Source organism: Melanostigma gelatinosum (genome assembly GCF_949748355.1).
Source record: "Melanostigma gelatinosum genome assembly, chromosome: 15".
NCBI classification, from domain to species: Eukaryota; Metazoa; Chordata; class Actinopteri; order Perciformes; family Zoarcidae; genus Melanostigma; species Melanostigma gelatinosum.
The window spans coordinates 17,881,598-17,896,584 of NC_136648.1; the positions used below are offsets into that span (position 1 = coordinate 17,881,598).

General features: G+C 43.7%; 1 protein-coding gene across 1 annotated transcript in view; it reads right to left on the minus strand.

The window, feature by feature from the left end:
* The window catches only part of LOC306789589 (adenylate cyclase type 1-like), a gene marked incomplete at both ends in the record, with an annotated part of 34,262 nt that extends 20,153 nt beyond the window's left edge, over positions 1 to 14,109 (minus strand). Inside the window, 3 exons of the mRNA XM_079285606.1 lie at positions 8,218 to 8,336; positions 8,627 to 8,776; positions 13,501 to 14,109. Of these exons, the coding sequence (XP_079141732.1) occupies positions 8,218 to 8,336; positions 8,627 to 8,776; positions 13,501 to 14,109 (878 nt within the window). The remainder of the gene's footprint in view (positions 1 to 8,217; positions 8,337 to 8,626; positions 8,777 to 13,500) is intronic.
* Between the last annotated feature and the right edge of the window lie 878 nt (positions 14,110 to 14,987).

Sequence of the window (14,987 nt, forward strand, 5' to 3'; positions counted from 1 at the left end):
TCAAGGCGCTGTCACCTCAGCAGGTGAACTTGTATTCCCTTTCCACAGTTGCTACATTGAACTGAGAGTGCTTGAGGGTTAAAATTGAACTGAAATTAAAAAAACAAAAATTGAAAAGTATGTGAAATCAGCACGTTTGTTTGATTTGGTCAGGATCGCAATTACCAAAAAGAAGAAACGCTGCGATTCATATCCATCTCTGCTGTGATAGCACCTCCTACATTAATGCTGGCATGAATCTTTGGTTGCGACTGTCGGTGCTGTAATGCAATTGGTCCAGTATCTGTGTGGGTGGGCACTAAAATAGTCATCGATATCACTGCAGTTCCAACAGCCACACAAGCGGCTGGGGGGCTAATGTTGTTCGCCGCCTCTTTTACCTGTTCGTCCCATCTGTGACTTGTATGTTGCTCAGTGACTCTACATGTTAGTTACTCAGCATCCTAATTGGGATCACAGTGTAGCTTACTGAGCGCTGAGGTTATCTGTTGCTCTGAGTTTTCACAGTCTGATTATTTGCCGTCGCCACAACTGGACGATGAAAGAAACAATGAAAGAGCACTGACAGCTAACGCTATAGCTAGAGTGTGTGAGAGGAACATTAACCAAAACTAACGTCTGCTGGGAATCAGTGCTTATGCGACAGGCTGTGTATAAGAAGTCGACGTAGTCACCAGTGGACTGTGGACCTGTGGACTGCCGTTTCGAGGCATCGAGTTTGACATTTTTGGACGTCGCCATCTTGGCTTTTTGCGATCAGAAGTGACAGGAGAGGGTGGAGCTCAGCACAACCAAGCGACATTTTTAGGCCACCAAAAATGTCACAATTATTTTTTACAGTTTGAAAACACACTCTAAAAAGGTTAAAGTTGTAACCTGAAGACATGGACGACTCCCAGACCGGACAATGCAATGTTAGCAGCCTGTCAATCACAAGGTAGCCACGTCCTAAAGCACACTCTGCTTTATGGTCTATTTGACTCTAAATGGGACTAAACTAAACTAAATGAACATCAATATTCACTGACTTATTAAATCAAGTGAGAAGTTGAGTAATTTTCTTATAGACTTCTATACAATCAGACTTCTTTTTGCAACCAGAGGAGTCGCCCCCTGCTGGCCATTAGAAAGAATACAGGTTTAAGGCACTTCAGAATTGGTTTCGCTTCTCAGACCTGAAGGTTGCTGCCTGGCTACCGTCAGCAAGTGAGGCTCCATTGCATTCAGTGTTTCTGCAAATGTGTCCAAAAACAGTTTCATCCTTTTTTCAAAAGACAGAAAATTAGGCATCATAGTTGCATTTTAGATTATACTACCTTGCACAAAAAGTGTGGAGAATTTAAACATCAGGTTATTGCATTTTCACTGTTTTTTTTTTTTTACTACGTGTGTTTCTGTGCCGTTATTGATCTGTGCTGATTATCTCGTTCATCATATTTCATTGTAACGTGACAATAGGGCCGTGGAGGAAAGCTCACTTTCTTAAGGGGATTAGTCATCGAACTCTGACTGTCCTGTCCAACGTGCATGTCTTGCGGCTCCTGCTTGTGGGCTGGTGTGTTCACAATGTGACAGAGTGCTGGATCTCTAACGGGGAGCTGCTAAATGTCATTTTTGTCGCCTCGCAGATGCCACTGTAACGAGCGGAAATAGATTACATTTTTGTCAACGTTTTAATCGGCAACCCATCTGTGGCTGACAAATATTTGAACCGGTAAACACTGTGCCAGTGTAAACACTTCACTTCACTGAAACTCTGAAAAGAACTGAACCGATACTATAGCGTATTTCACATCCGTGGGAAAAAATAGTGCACGAATCAAAGCTTCAATGTGTGCTGTGAATTATCCAAAAATAAAGCAAAGAGCTCGATAAACACCAAATTGATTTTGATGCCCAGTTATGTAATCCCTCAAACTACCACAACAATATCTGTTTCATGCCTGCTACTTCTATTTCTTGTGCACTGCCTTGAACGAGCCATCTTAAAAGTTGAACTGCTGATTATAATTTGCACCCGAATGTCTCCAGCCTTCTGTCATTCTCTTCAAAGACCGGAAAAATGTAAACTCAAGACAAGCTGATTGTAAAATGAATCATCGTTTCACAGTCCCACCTTCAGTCACCGTTCAAAAGCACATGATGGAAATCCAGCCGGCTTCTCAAAAAGGAAACTCTATATTTAGGGAGTTGCGTGAAGAGAGGAAGGTTTGAAACTACACTGTGAAATCTTGTTGTTATATTGAGAGCCGATCATCAGTCATTTCTGTGTGTCTTTACATAGACTGAACTGTGCTAATCATTTCAGGGCTCTGCTTTTAAAAATAGCACTGCATCTCTCTCTCTCTCTCTCTCTCTCTCTCTCTCTCTCTCTCTCTCTCTCTCTCACTCATCTGATCAAATAAGACAGAAGCCGTGCACACACAGTTTAGGATGATCCCTAGTGTGCTGATGTCTGGTTCATGATATCTGCGTGGCTAGAGGCAGCAGACTGTGCCGTTTCAGCAATTCTCATGATGACTGCAAGCTTTAAATTCAAGTGCTCTTTTGCAAGACCGTATTGTGTAAATCGGCTCTCCACTTGCGTCATTGCTTTCAAGTCCACGTCCCTCAAAAAGGCAAAAAGAAACACAAGAATAACGGACACTGACACTGGACTGGAAGCTGAGGAATGAGCTGTGATAACATACATAATTGCAGCTCAGCCACAGGCTACAACGGCTGTCCTTCAGTAAGTCGTGTTGTTATGTTCGTGGAGGAGGATTTAGTTCGACATTTTCATACAGGCAAACACCTGCAGTTTCGTTCATTTGGGTAAAAAGAAAACCAAGGGTTACCAAGGGTAAAAAAAAAAAAAAAGATTAGTTCTGGTGCTGTTCCTGTTCACACAAACACACCAGAAGAGTAAACATGACGTCACACAGCCCGACAGGCACCTCGTTGATTGGACGGTTTGGGGCGATTGTCATCCTGCATCAAACAAAGCACTTTTTAAAACTCTGTTTTTAAAGGTGCAATATAAATAAAGTTATTATTTTGATTATCATTCGTGCATCATCGGGACCCACGTGGGGAAATCAAATCCTGGTGACTGGCAGAAGTTTATGCAGCATGTTAATGCTTCTGATGTGCTTCTGTGTATTTATGTTCTTTGATTAATAACTGATTAGAAGCATCGACTTCAATTCGACCGCATGTTATGATGAATAACGGTAGAGACAGTCCCTTTGCTCCCAGACGACTTGATGAAAACACACGTGCGAATGTCGGGGGGGTACATGACACGTGCATGAGGCGCGTTATCACTGTCACACAGTTTTTAACAGAGAACAGCGTTTGAACTGTGAATCAGGGAAAATACCCGAGCCGACGGGCTTATTGCCTTAAATACAGATCAATGCGATTGATTACTGAACAGATTTCACGACCAGATGGATTTATTTGTAGTTTAGCTTTGATTGTTGTAAAGATAATATGGTGTGGTTGGTATGTTAGCTTTCAAACCTCAAAGTGAGACCCACCTTTTCAAGAGGTCTGGCTTTGGTTCTTTGGTCCTCACCAGGCATCGATGGACAGCTTTCACAGCAGCACGTGTAAACCGCACTAACGTGCTGCAGGGAGAATCCCATCGAGTGACCCCAATGTGAACTTTGCTGCACTCAGTTATTTTTGGCCACGCTTACCTCATCTAAACCACACGCATACTTGTTGTGTCCACTTTTATGTGACGCCAGCACGGCACATGGGGCCTGAGTTCCAAAGTACAAAGTTAAGGTCAGGGGGGCTTCCAATTCGACCCGCTGTCTCTCGCTCCCTTTCCTGTCTGTCTGTGGCTGTGATAAAGGCAAATAAGCCCACAAAAGTTATATATAGAAATAATATTTAACATGGTTGAAAGGAAGCCACGAATATTGTGTTAGTAACTTCATGCTCAAATGTGTATGATGAAATACCTTACCAACATGAGGAACTTGTCCCACTCAGCACATCATGCAGGTACATAAATCCAGGAATACACAAAAGATTAGTTCATAAGGAACCGTGTCCACGTGTGCAAGGACAGGCGGACTTAATCATAAAGATAATATGAATGTGGGAAGTGTGCCGAGCATTCAGTTAAAACAAGACAAACATCTGGGGCTTATTATTCCAACTCCACTGCATTAGTTGTGATATATATCTGCATAGCATCATTTAAACTGTAAACAACCACGTGCAAAATATACACGTGCAAATTTGTGTTTCCAGAGATTTTTGACACAGAATTTTGCAGATGCATTAAGAATAGATTCCGGTGAGTAATCCCACACCTCGAAGGCACTCTCGGTGTTGTGAGTTGGACCACTGAGAGAGGGATCGCAGACTGGAAGCTCCCGTATCTGATTTTGAATGTCCTCTGGCAAAACCTTCAAAAAAAACCGCTGCAGCACTCTTGGCAACAGCTATAGAGTTCGTCCAAACCTACGGTACTCTACTGTAAGTGTACCGTATTCACCGGTCAAAGTCAAAACCTCATCCCCAACTCAAGTTTCTGACTCCATCAGCTCCACCATCCACAGCAGCCAAAGCACAACAATTGAAATGATTAAGCGGCGTAATACAAACGTGATTTTTTTTCCTGTGGTAACTACAGCTTGTCTGATAATATTGTCTAATTCGACCTCCATCACACCCTCATCCATTGTTTCCTCTCCAATGGCACATATTCGCTCAAAGTTATTCCCTCAATCATCTCCTGTTTCTCCCGGTGGGAGGCATTACTGTTGCTATTTTGGCAGACGCGGTTTCAATTTAATCACGTAGCGGAAGACACGAGCCAACTCATGGGTTAACCGTGGATGGGCCCCTCTGGAGCTGCAGTGTGTGGGCTGTGTATGTGCTGACGTCGGGCCAATAAAGGGGCCGACGCAGACGGGTGTGCAGGATGCTTACAACTAAATTTAGAAGGATGAAGTGAAACTTCTTTGCAAACAATACATCTATTTTGTAATGGGAATGCCTTCATTGGTGGGAATGTCTTGAGCTGTGCGTATTTGCTATATATGTGTGGTAGTGGAATGAAATATTACAAATAGACACGGTGGAAATGCTTGTAAATTACAAAAGGAAGAGTGGTGAAGATGCCTGTCGTATTCAATTATAGAAGTGAAGACTGAAAGGTCTTTGATTAAAAGAGACATGTGATATTAAAAGCTGCATGCTCATCATTCATCTCCATTTTCACATTATTAATAATATAAATAAGCAATTTATAAAACGTGATAAACTAGGAAACAATTCAGAATGAAATACTGTCAATAAATGTCTTCCCGTGCGGTAATCCCTGTTGTTCTCAGCTCAGGATCACTTTATCACATCAGCTACTATACTACAACCGTCAAAATAATGAAACTGTGTGTCAACATGGAGCTATAATATCCCACACATCGTGTTAAATAAACTTCAGGTTTGTTACTTTGGAGTCGTATTCTTTTCTTCCTTTTTTTTTCGTGAGTGATTACTGCAATATCCCCATGGCTAGATTTTAATCAGATCAAATACTGCAGTCTCATAGCATAATGAAGAAAACCAACAGTACATTGTGCGCCACACTGTTTACTTTCTAATTGCAGTCCGCCCAAATCACATAAATCATGTCCGCATCCAGTCTAGATCGCTCTCACAGGGGTGGCACTATCTGAAGGAGTTCAGGGCACAGAAGCAATCAGCAGAGCTCCACCGAGATGTGTCCATATTTAACCACCGCGCGCACACACGCCCGTTATGCAACACAAATTTAGTCTCCATTGCATTTAATCCCCTGTAGCAACGTAATCCTGGGGCTAAGCAAACTCTTCTCCTCAAGCCTCCCTGCTGCTCTCAGAACACAGAGGACAGGAGGAAGAGGAGACGACAAAAGGAAACAAGGGGATGTTGGAGCGGCATGAAGGAGATTTCGGAGAGGTGATGGAAAAGGAGAACGTCATGGTTTCAAACATGTTGCCGACACACGGGTTGAAAGGTCAACCACAGCCAGCTGCAGCTGCAGGAGTCGGGAGGTAAATGCAAGTCTTTACTGTAGACTGCAGATTTGCACAATAGTATATCTAGTAACAATACAAATAAGAAGAATATTGATACCCCAGTGAAGTTAAGACAAACTCTCGTCTTTATCTGATTACTCTGTGTTTGTTGGCATGCTTGTAAACATAAGTCGGTGTCTGGAAATATTCTTTCTTTATAATTTCAATAATAAAGTGAGAAAATCCTTTTTTTATTTGGCAGGTATTTATTTCAAACAAGAGTAAAGAGTAATCGTATTTACCAGGAGGTTATGATAGTATATATATACAGTGTTTCCCAAATGACAAAATAAAAAGTTTTGGTTGTTGACAAACTATCGATAGCCAGCTCACAATAGGCCTAAGAGCGAATCTGTCCATAAATCAACGTTCCTGACCATTTTTACTGCCATTGCCACGTCACTGTATATCATCATGGATCGGTAAAAACAGCCACTTCCAAGAGATATGTGTTTGACAAATGTCAACTTCGTTTTATGCATATGTTGTTGAAAACATACACAGGTCATCCTGTCAACAGCAAAACAATCAGAATGTAGCGTGCCTTTCATATTAGATTCAATGTTATTAGCTACATTCATCACAACAGTCCGATCATTCAGGTTCCCTCGTGTGGCTCGAAGGTGTACTGCAGATACAGATGTTACTGGATTTTGGCCATATCGCCTGGCTCTATGTAAAGGATCTGAATACTGCCACCCAGGGCCGTTTCTAGGATTCAATGAAAGGGGGGGGGGGCTTAGCCCCAAGGGGAGTGGCATGTTAGCTCGCGGCAATTTGTTTTGGGGCCCATTTGTGGCCGCAGATATCCATTGTTTCAGACAGTTCATAGATTGGTTCAATCAGAAAGAGTGTGATTTTGCTCTGTAGTTTTGCTTGCATTCAGTATATGATGACACAAGAGACAGAATTTCAGGGTCATAGTGAAATTTGACAACACAAATATGAACTTTTCTCAAATAAAGAATATCCGCGTCACTCCCAAATCCTAATTCTTACAGGGGCCGCACACAATGGACAGAGAATGGACCTGACAGTGTCAACTTTATATCGTTAAGTATGATGATGATATGCTATTGGATTGTAATTTGAAGGGGGGGAAAACATACAAACCAGAACGCACGCATACATGTAGCATGTTAGAGTTATTAATAACTTGTCCATGTGAGAAACAATAGTTTCATTTAATGACATCACCAAAATAAAAATGTTTTTTTTTCTTTTTCTTCTTTTTTTAAAGCCAATAATGCCAAATTATTTGGGGGGGGGGGGCTGAAGAACAAATCGGCCTAACGATGCCCCTGCCTGCAGGTTGTATATTAGATGGCAACAAACGACACGAAGACATGAAATGTGCTCAAACGCTGAAGGACATGCAGGTCCACTCTCAGGTGTTACGTTTGGTGGACGGGGTAAAAATGTCTGGGAGGGAGGAAAGACGATGTCTTCTGAAAAAAAGAGTTTCTGTAACTTCTCAAAGAGAGACCCTGGATAAGGAGGAGGAATGTCCTCCTCACTCAGCATTGCCCAAACTGTCTTTCTCTATATTCCCCAGTAGGCACCCGAACTCCGAGAGCTTTGTTTCCCCTGGGGGCTGCCAAGATATGATGGCCCAGAAGTTGGCATATGCACCACTGGCATATATTAGCCGTAGTGCAGCAAACAATATGACCGTATTTGGGGTTAGTTCCTTGTTGCCCATGAATTATGTCTCTACCAAAATTGCCGACCGATATTAAACAAATGGAAAGCGTGTTTGGATTCCGTGTTATCAGGGCTGATACCAAACGAGTGAGTCGGGGGCTCACCCTTCATATTCACTGTGAAGAATTAAATATTTCAGTTTTGCAGCCTGAGGCGGTGTTAATGCTTCAGGACACTGTTGGATCGGATCACACTACAACGCGTAGCCCTCAGTGTTCTTTCCAAAGGACAATTTATTCAGTTCCTTTTTTCTTTTTTTTTAAAGCATGCACCCATAATGCATTGGGACAGCGTTTATTTCACTGTTTCTGCTGGAAATTCTCCCATGAGGAGAAGATAGTATCCCCAAATACCGCAGTTAAAAGGGCTGTTGGTTAAGTGAATCCAAGAGGGATTTAATTACCAACCGGGATTGTTCTGCGGCCGTGTTTTGTCGATGTGAGGATCCTACCTGACATTGTCGTGGCGCTGGATGTAGATTTTGTGAAAGATCCTTTCTGGGGGCTTCAGGAAATCCTCTTTCATCTCCATAGCTACGTTCCTGGGCAACAGACTCATTAGCAGGCGCTCCTGCATGTGAGTGTGTGTGAGTGTGTGTGTGTGTGAACAGAAAGGGAGGGAGAGAGCAGATAAAGTAAGTTCAAATATACATTTATACAGTCAAACACAGCAAAGTTATCATAGGACAACGTGTTAGCAGCGATAAGAAATGTGCCAGACAAACAGGTATGAAATCTAGCCGGAATGAATAATGTGTTGAAATGACTCGCGGCACAAGGAGGGGGTGGGGAGGGGAGAAGAAAAAAACAGATGCACATCTAATTTTACCCACAGTCTCAGCAACGCACAGGTGCATGTACCTGTTTCTCGTTCTCGTCCTCCATGCGGAGTCTCTCTTCAATGCTGTTGCGAGCCTGCAGGAAGGCCTTCCTCTGGGCTCGTTCCGTCAGGATGCGCACAAACAGCCCTGACAGGTTGACACTGGTGAACAGCAACGTGTTGGCAACCAACTGCAAACGGAAGAAGACACAATTAGGAACATGAAACAGGCTGTTCATAATTCTTTAGTGCAGTTGTTAAAGACACGGGAAATCATCAAGAGATGTGTGTCGCTTTATATCAGAATGATCTGATTGGTATTCTGTTTGTGTGAGTGTGTTTTTGCCACGCAGTACATTCTTTCATGAATGCATTTCGTGAAATAACTGCACATACGCATGTACACTTGCATATGTGGAAGTGTGTCCCTAATTTTGAGGTCCTATAACTGAGGATTAGGTACCTCAAATGGGCCTTTGAGGAGCTTCTCAATTCCTCATAGATATTTTCATGCTTTTCTGGGGCTTCGTTACCTTGTGTATCTTTTCAGATCGTTTTTATCTCAATATTTATTGTTATTTGTTAATATTATTGTTATTATTAATAATTCCACATATAGTTTTTTGTGATTAATTACGTCTTTCTTTTCTTATTTAAGGTGTGTGTAGCTTTTACACGTATAAACAAAGGACAAATAAAGGATAAAGGATAAATAAAGTTATGTTGAAATAACATCACTATGATCCATCCCATTAGTAACTGTTGCATTTAAAACACACACACACACACACACACACACACACACACACGCACACACACACACTGTGTGGCATCCTGCTATGGTGGTGGGGCCGTAAATATCTCTATTTTGGAGTCAGCAACATTAAAGCGTCTGAGAGCCGGCGCTCTGGTCCATCCATCACAGCAGATGCACAGCAGCATGACTGCTTCAACCTTGTCCAGGACACGAAGAAAAGAGAGTTGTTGTTTTGTTTTTTTCTTGACTGGGTTCAGCTGGCTTTCGACTTTGTATACAAACCGAAGGAGATCTACCTCCAGTGTGCACCAGCGAGCTGTTACCCCGGGCAATGGTTGTGTATTATACGATTAAAGGAACTCAAACTCTTCATATCTTAGGCCATTCATCATGAGTGTTTTCCACTGCATAGTTTTACCTCAAAAAAAAAAAATTACAAATGACTTTACACTTCACTTATTTAAAAAAAAAAAAAAACATCTTAAAGCTTCACATGATATATCCTCAAATTTAACAAACTTCCATTGCCACAGACAGGCTTGTTTCCCAGTCCAATGAATAATGGATCCATTTCTTGGCAGCAGCAGTCTGTCTTTGTGCTTGGCAGCAGCGCCAGCGAACATCAACTTGTTCAAACGAGGCTCAAGTTACTTCACAGCCCTCCAGTAAGTAAATGTGGACGTCTGATGTGAGTGGTGTCGAACACTCCTCTGCCTATCTGCGGTGGTAAACCCCAATAACCCGCCACAATGTGCTGGACTCGCTCTTACATCTGTTTCACCCGTTCACGGTTTTACACGGTGAGGAAACATCTGCATTGCCGTTGATGATGTCAAACAATGATCTGTATTCTATTGTGCAATAGGGCTTTCATTTCATTAGCAGGCTATCACTGCTGTGCTTCATGTTAATGGTGGCGGAATAGAAAACAAACTCTCTGGGACTGGTGACATTGTTTATAGCAGACACTATAGTTATATGTGCTGTGGATTTAATTAATATAACGGTTGTTCAGCTTTATCTTAGACATGGAAGGTTGTAAACTATAACGCCATGTGACATTTTTATACTCCCAACTCTTTGTTGCACCAATACAATGTGGTGCTGAAAAAGAATAAGAGTGACAGCGGAAGAGTATAGGGGACTAGTAATATCCTCTTTATCAAACTCATATCCCCGCTTGCTCCAGTAATAAGATATTTCAGGTAGACCGAGCCACAGGCTGAGTGCCTGGGACCCAGTTGGGTGGCCGGTGCGAGCCCAGGGCCACGCGAGGTCATGCCGCACGGCTCATCTTTAAGCTTAATGGATTAGCCGTCTCTGGTAGTAAAGCGATAGCACCGTCCTTCACATGGCAATGCAAGTATCTCACATAGCCTACTCACAGGCCGAAAAACAAGCTCCTCCGCAAACACGCTGTCATCGTGCGAGGGCGTGATGAACCGATCGCATCTCAATTTCACTTCCCACCAAAATGCACAATCTTCGCGCCGTATGCTACGCGGAGGAGGCAGGCGTGTTCCATAGCCACCGCCACCACCACCACCACCACCACCCCCGGAGGGGTTTGACTGATGTTACATATCTTCTCTCCTCACACCTGACAGGCAGTCAGAAGTGTGAGTATTGTGATAGGGGGGGGGGGGGAAAGAAAAATCTACGAGGATATAAATGCACAGAGAGCGGCGCACCGGTTTCTATCTCAGCTCGGAGATGACATGAATGACTGTGCCCTCTTTTTCCGTAACTGAAGTATATAGTGGTGTGTATGTGTGTGTGTGCCCCGCTTTTGCCCTACTTCTGGTGCTAGCAGGATGTCACTCTGATTCCCGGCCGGCTCCTTTGGGGCCTGAATCACATCCCCAGGGTCATGGACAAGCAGACTGCTTGGCTCATTTATTTTTCTCCTCCACCCTCTCTATTTGTTTTTCTTTTTCGGGGGCCTGCAGGTATACATCTGCATCACCATCACCACAGCCACGGCCCCCACAGTACATCACTATTTCTCAACCTCTGTAAATGATATGAAGACTTACTTACAGTTATGATAGTGGGGAAAAGTGAGCAAGCAGACATTCACAGTCTCATTTTGTGTTTGTCCACTCGATCAAGTCTTCTTCGTGGCTCAGAGGCTGAGTTGACACGAGCTAGTTTTGTTTTTATCCAGAAACTACACTTATTTATGTTTTTTTTCTTTTTTTGCTGTTCTTAACGTTTCAGAACTACACTTTTGTCAAATGCAATCAAAAGCCTGAGCAAACCCCATCAAGTGCAGCCACAGGGAGCTGTCCTCGGTGCTGAACTTGGTTTGCTGTCACCGCATGAGTCTACAACACACACGCAACAACACAACCCCAGTGGTGTATGGTAACGAAGTAGAAATACTTCGTTACTGTACTTAAGTAGTTTTTTTGGGTATCTGTACTTTACTACTTATATTTCTGTTGACTTTTACTTTTACTTCACTACATTTTGCAAAGAAAACTGATACTTTTACTCCGATACATTTCCCCTGAAACCTTCGTTACTCGCTACAAAATCAAATCTATCTTCAGAAAAAATTAAATCATGAGAGCAGCGTCGGGGACTGTGGTGGAACACAGACTGCAAGCAAGCAGGTTTGGTGAATCAGTGGTCCTAGCAGCAAGTTAAATCATTGGTTAATCACGTTAATGCGCAATTGCAAACAAGTGCTCTCAAAGCCGCGGTGTTTTGATTCCCAGTGATGCCCAGGATGCTACATGCTATAAGCTAGCGGGCGACTACATGAGTAGAATTCCACTTTACGATGACTGATTTCATGATGGAAGCAGAAATGGAAGCACCTGCTACTCCCGAAACAAACGACGGTGGTGACGAAGACCAACACCAGTGGATCGCTAGCGAGTTAGTGAGCTGAGGAAGTGTTGACAGTTGTGCTGCACTAGTTGGCTAACGTTAGCTATAGCTAGCCACCACACCATAGGATTGACGGGAGCCGAGAGAGCGCAGCATTAGCATTAGCGTTAGCGTTAGCATTAGGGAAATCCTTCGCAGCAGTGCGCGAGCTGTCTGTGACGCTGAACACACCTCTACCTGCCTCAGCGGCCTGTGAAAGGCTATTTAGCATCGCAGGACTCGTCTTCAGCCCAAGAAGAGCGAGACTGAATTCTCGCAATTTTGAAAACCAACTTCTTTTGAAGATGAACAGGACATGTTTCAGTTTCAAGTTATGACTGGGTTGTTACTTTCGGTGCTGCTTTAGTATTGATCATGTTTTGATATTTGAGTCATGTTCTGATGTGAGGGTTCTGGGACAAGAGGATGTCACATGTGCACATATTGTAAAGCCCTCTGAGGCAAATTTGTAATTTGTGATTTTGGGCGATACAAAAATAAATTGAATTGAATTGAATTGTGGATGATCAGATGGAGTGATGATGGTAGCAGTCGCCCAATTGCAGATTCAGCTTGAGCAACACCTTTGCCTATTGTGTTCAAATCAGGCCCACAGGAGTTTACAAGGCAGGTGTCCTTTCTCTAAACACTGACCTGATGCATCAAGTGGATATTTGTTGCTGAACATAATATTATGCATTGGTCCTCTACATCCTCTAGTCGGAATGAGCATACTTATAAACGCACTGTTACAACTCCTTCATAGTGTCATATTGCTTTTCGGAGAATTATGATGATAAGTTCATAGTAGATGCAAAAGTATACTTATGTACAATATATTATGTTGAACATTGTTGTTCCTGGATGGATCACAGCCAACCCAATTATGTTCAACACAGCTCATGTCCTTGGTCATGGTGCCACAACACTTAAAAGAATAAACTTCATAATTCTCAACATTCTGACCCTTTGCTTTTTTAGTAACAGCATTTTCTTGTACTTTTACTTTCAATGAACAGGTTATGATGTTCATTTAATGTTCAGGTTATGATGTACATTTAATATCAGAAAATTACTTTTGATAAGTACGCACAATAAATATCAGATACTTTAAGACTTTTACTCAAGTATTCTAATAGGTGACTTTTTACTTTTACTGGCGTAGTTTTCCAGTGAGGCATCTTTACTTTTACTCAAGTATGGCTTTTGAGTACTTTATACACCACTGCACAACCCACAGGCGCCTAAAGCACAGCGTGTATAGCGCACACATATACGCACCGTTCTCCACATCTTCTGCGTTTTCGCCGTTACAGAAGTTGCGGTCACAATCAAATGCGAGACGGAGACCATTATTCCAAACACGACCGCCAAGAGCGTCCGCACAGGTAGGAGCACGTAGGCGACGAAGGTGACCAGGATGAGCTGCCACACGCCCTGCTCCGGGGACGTCGGGGGCTCCATGCCCATCGCGCCCAGCGAGAAGGGGCAGCAGAGGAAGGAGAAAGTGAAGCCAAAGAGCAGCGCCAGGTTGACGATCTGCTGGAGCTGAGTCACCTGCAGGTACTTGACGTTCGTCACGATGAACAGGGAGACGAAGACGACGCAGTGGACCGGATGGGACCCCTTGGAGATGGTGAGGCTGGGGCCGGACAGCAACTCCACCACAGCCAGCGTCGAGGACAGGAAGATGAGCACGGCCAGGGCTTTGAGGGTGGACGTCTGCTCCAGCTTCAGGTTGTAGTTCTGGAAGAGGGACTCGAGCTCCTTGCAGTCGAACTCGTCCTCGCACGCGATGGTGGTCAAGGGGACGCCCCTCGGACAGTGACTTCTCTTCCGCCTGGTTTTGACTTTCTGAAACGGTATTTCCTCCATGTCAGTGCCATTCATAAACTGAATACCTGCTCACGGCTCGGGTCGAACGGAAGAGCGGATCCCACGCCGACGCAGACCGGGGGAGGGGGAGAGAAAGACGCGCACAGGACAGCCGGCTGGAGGCAGAGCGTCCCAGATAGAGCCGGAGAACTGGCCGGTGTCCGCAGACGCGCTCCACGCTATCCACAGGTTGAATAGTGTTGTTCGGAGGACAGATCAGCTACCAGTGAAACCTTCATGTGCCGGCTGTATTTTCCACGCGATCTGCAAAAAAAATTAAATATATGTATATGTTGTTTAGCAGTCGTTTGAGCGCCACATGAAGAGCAGCGCACACGACGTCTAGTTCAGATGGTTAAAGCTTCTTTCTTTTTTTTTGCAAGGCTCAGATAGGATCACGCCTGCGCATTATGAGGTGAAGATAAGACAGGTCTCAGCTACTCAACACACAGTCAAGACGATGTGACTGCTGCGGCTGCAGAGCGCACTAATGTGACAGAGCAGTGCACACATCATCCTCTCCTTTTCTATTCCACCTACACATGATGACATGTTTCCATCATTAAAGCATGCGCAATTTTTTTTTGCATATATTGATCCATTTATGCTCTTCCTTTTCCTGTCTCCTCCACACACACACACATGCACATACACACACACACACACACACACACACACACACACACACAAACACACAAAGAGGAGAGAAAGATGCAGAATAAATACTGTAGTAGCCAATGCTTTCCAACCGTGATTCATGAAAATTCTCCGCGCTCACTATGGGCTGGCAGCCACTGTTTGGTTGGCACATGCATGGGGGATGACATGCTTGCATGACATTCATCATAGGAAGCCACCCTCACCATCAGCACCCTCTTGGCATTCAGGGGGTG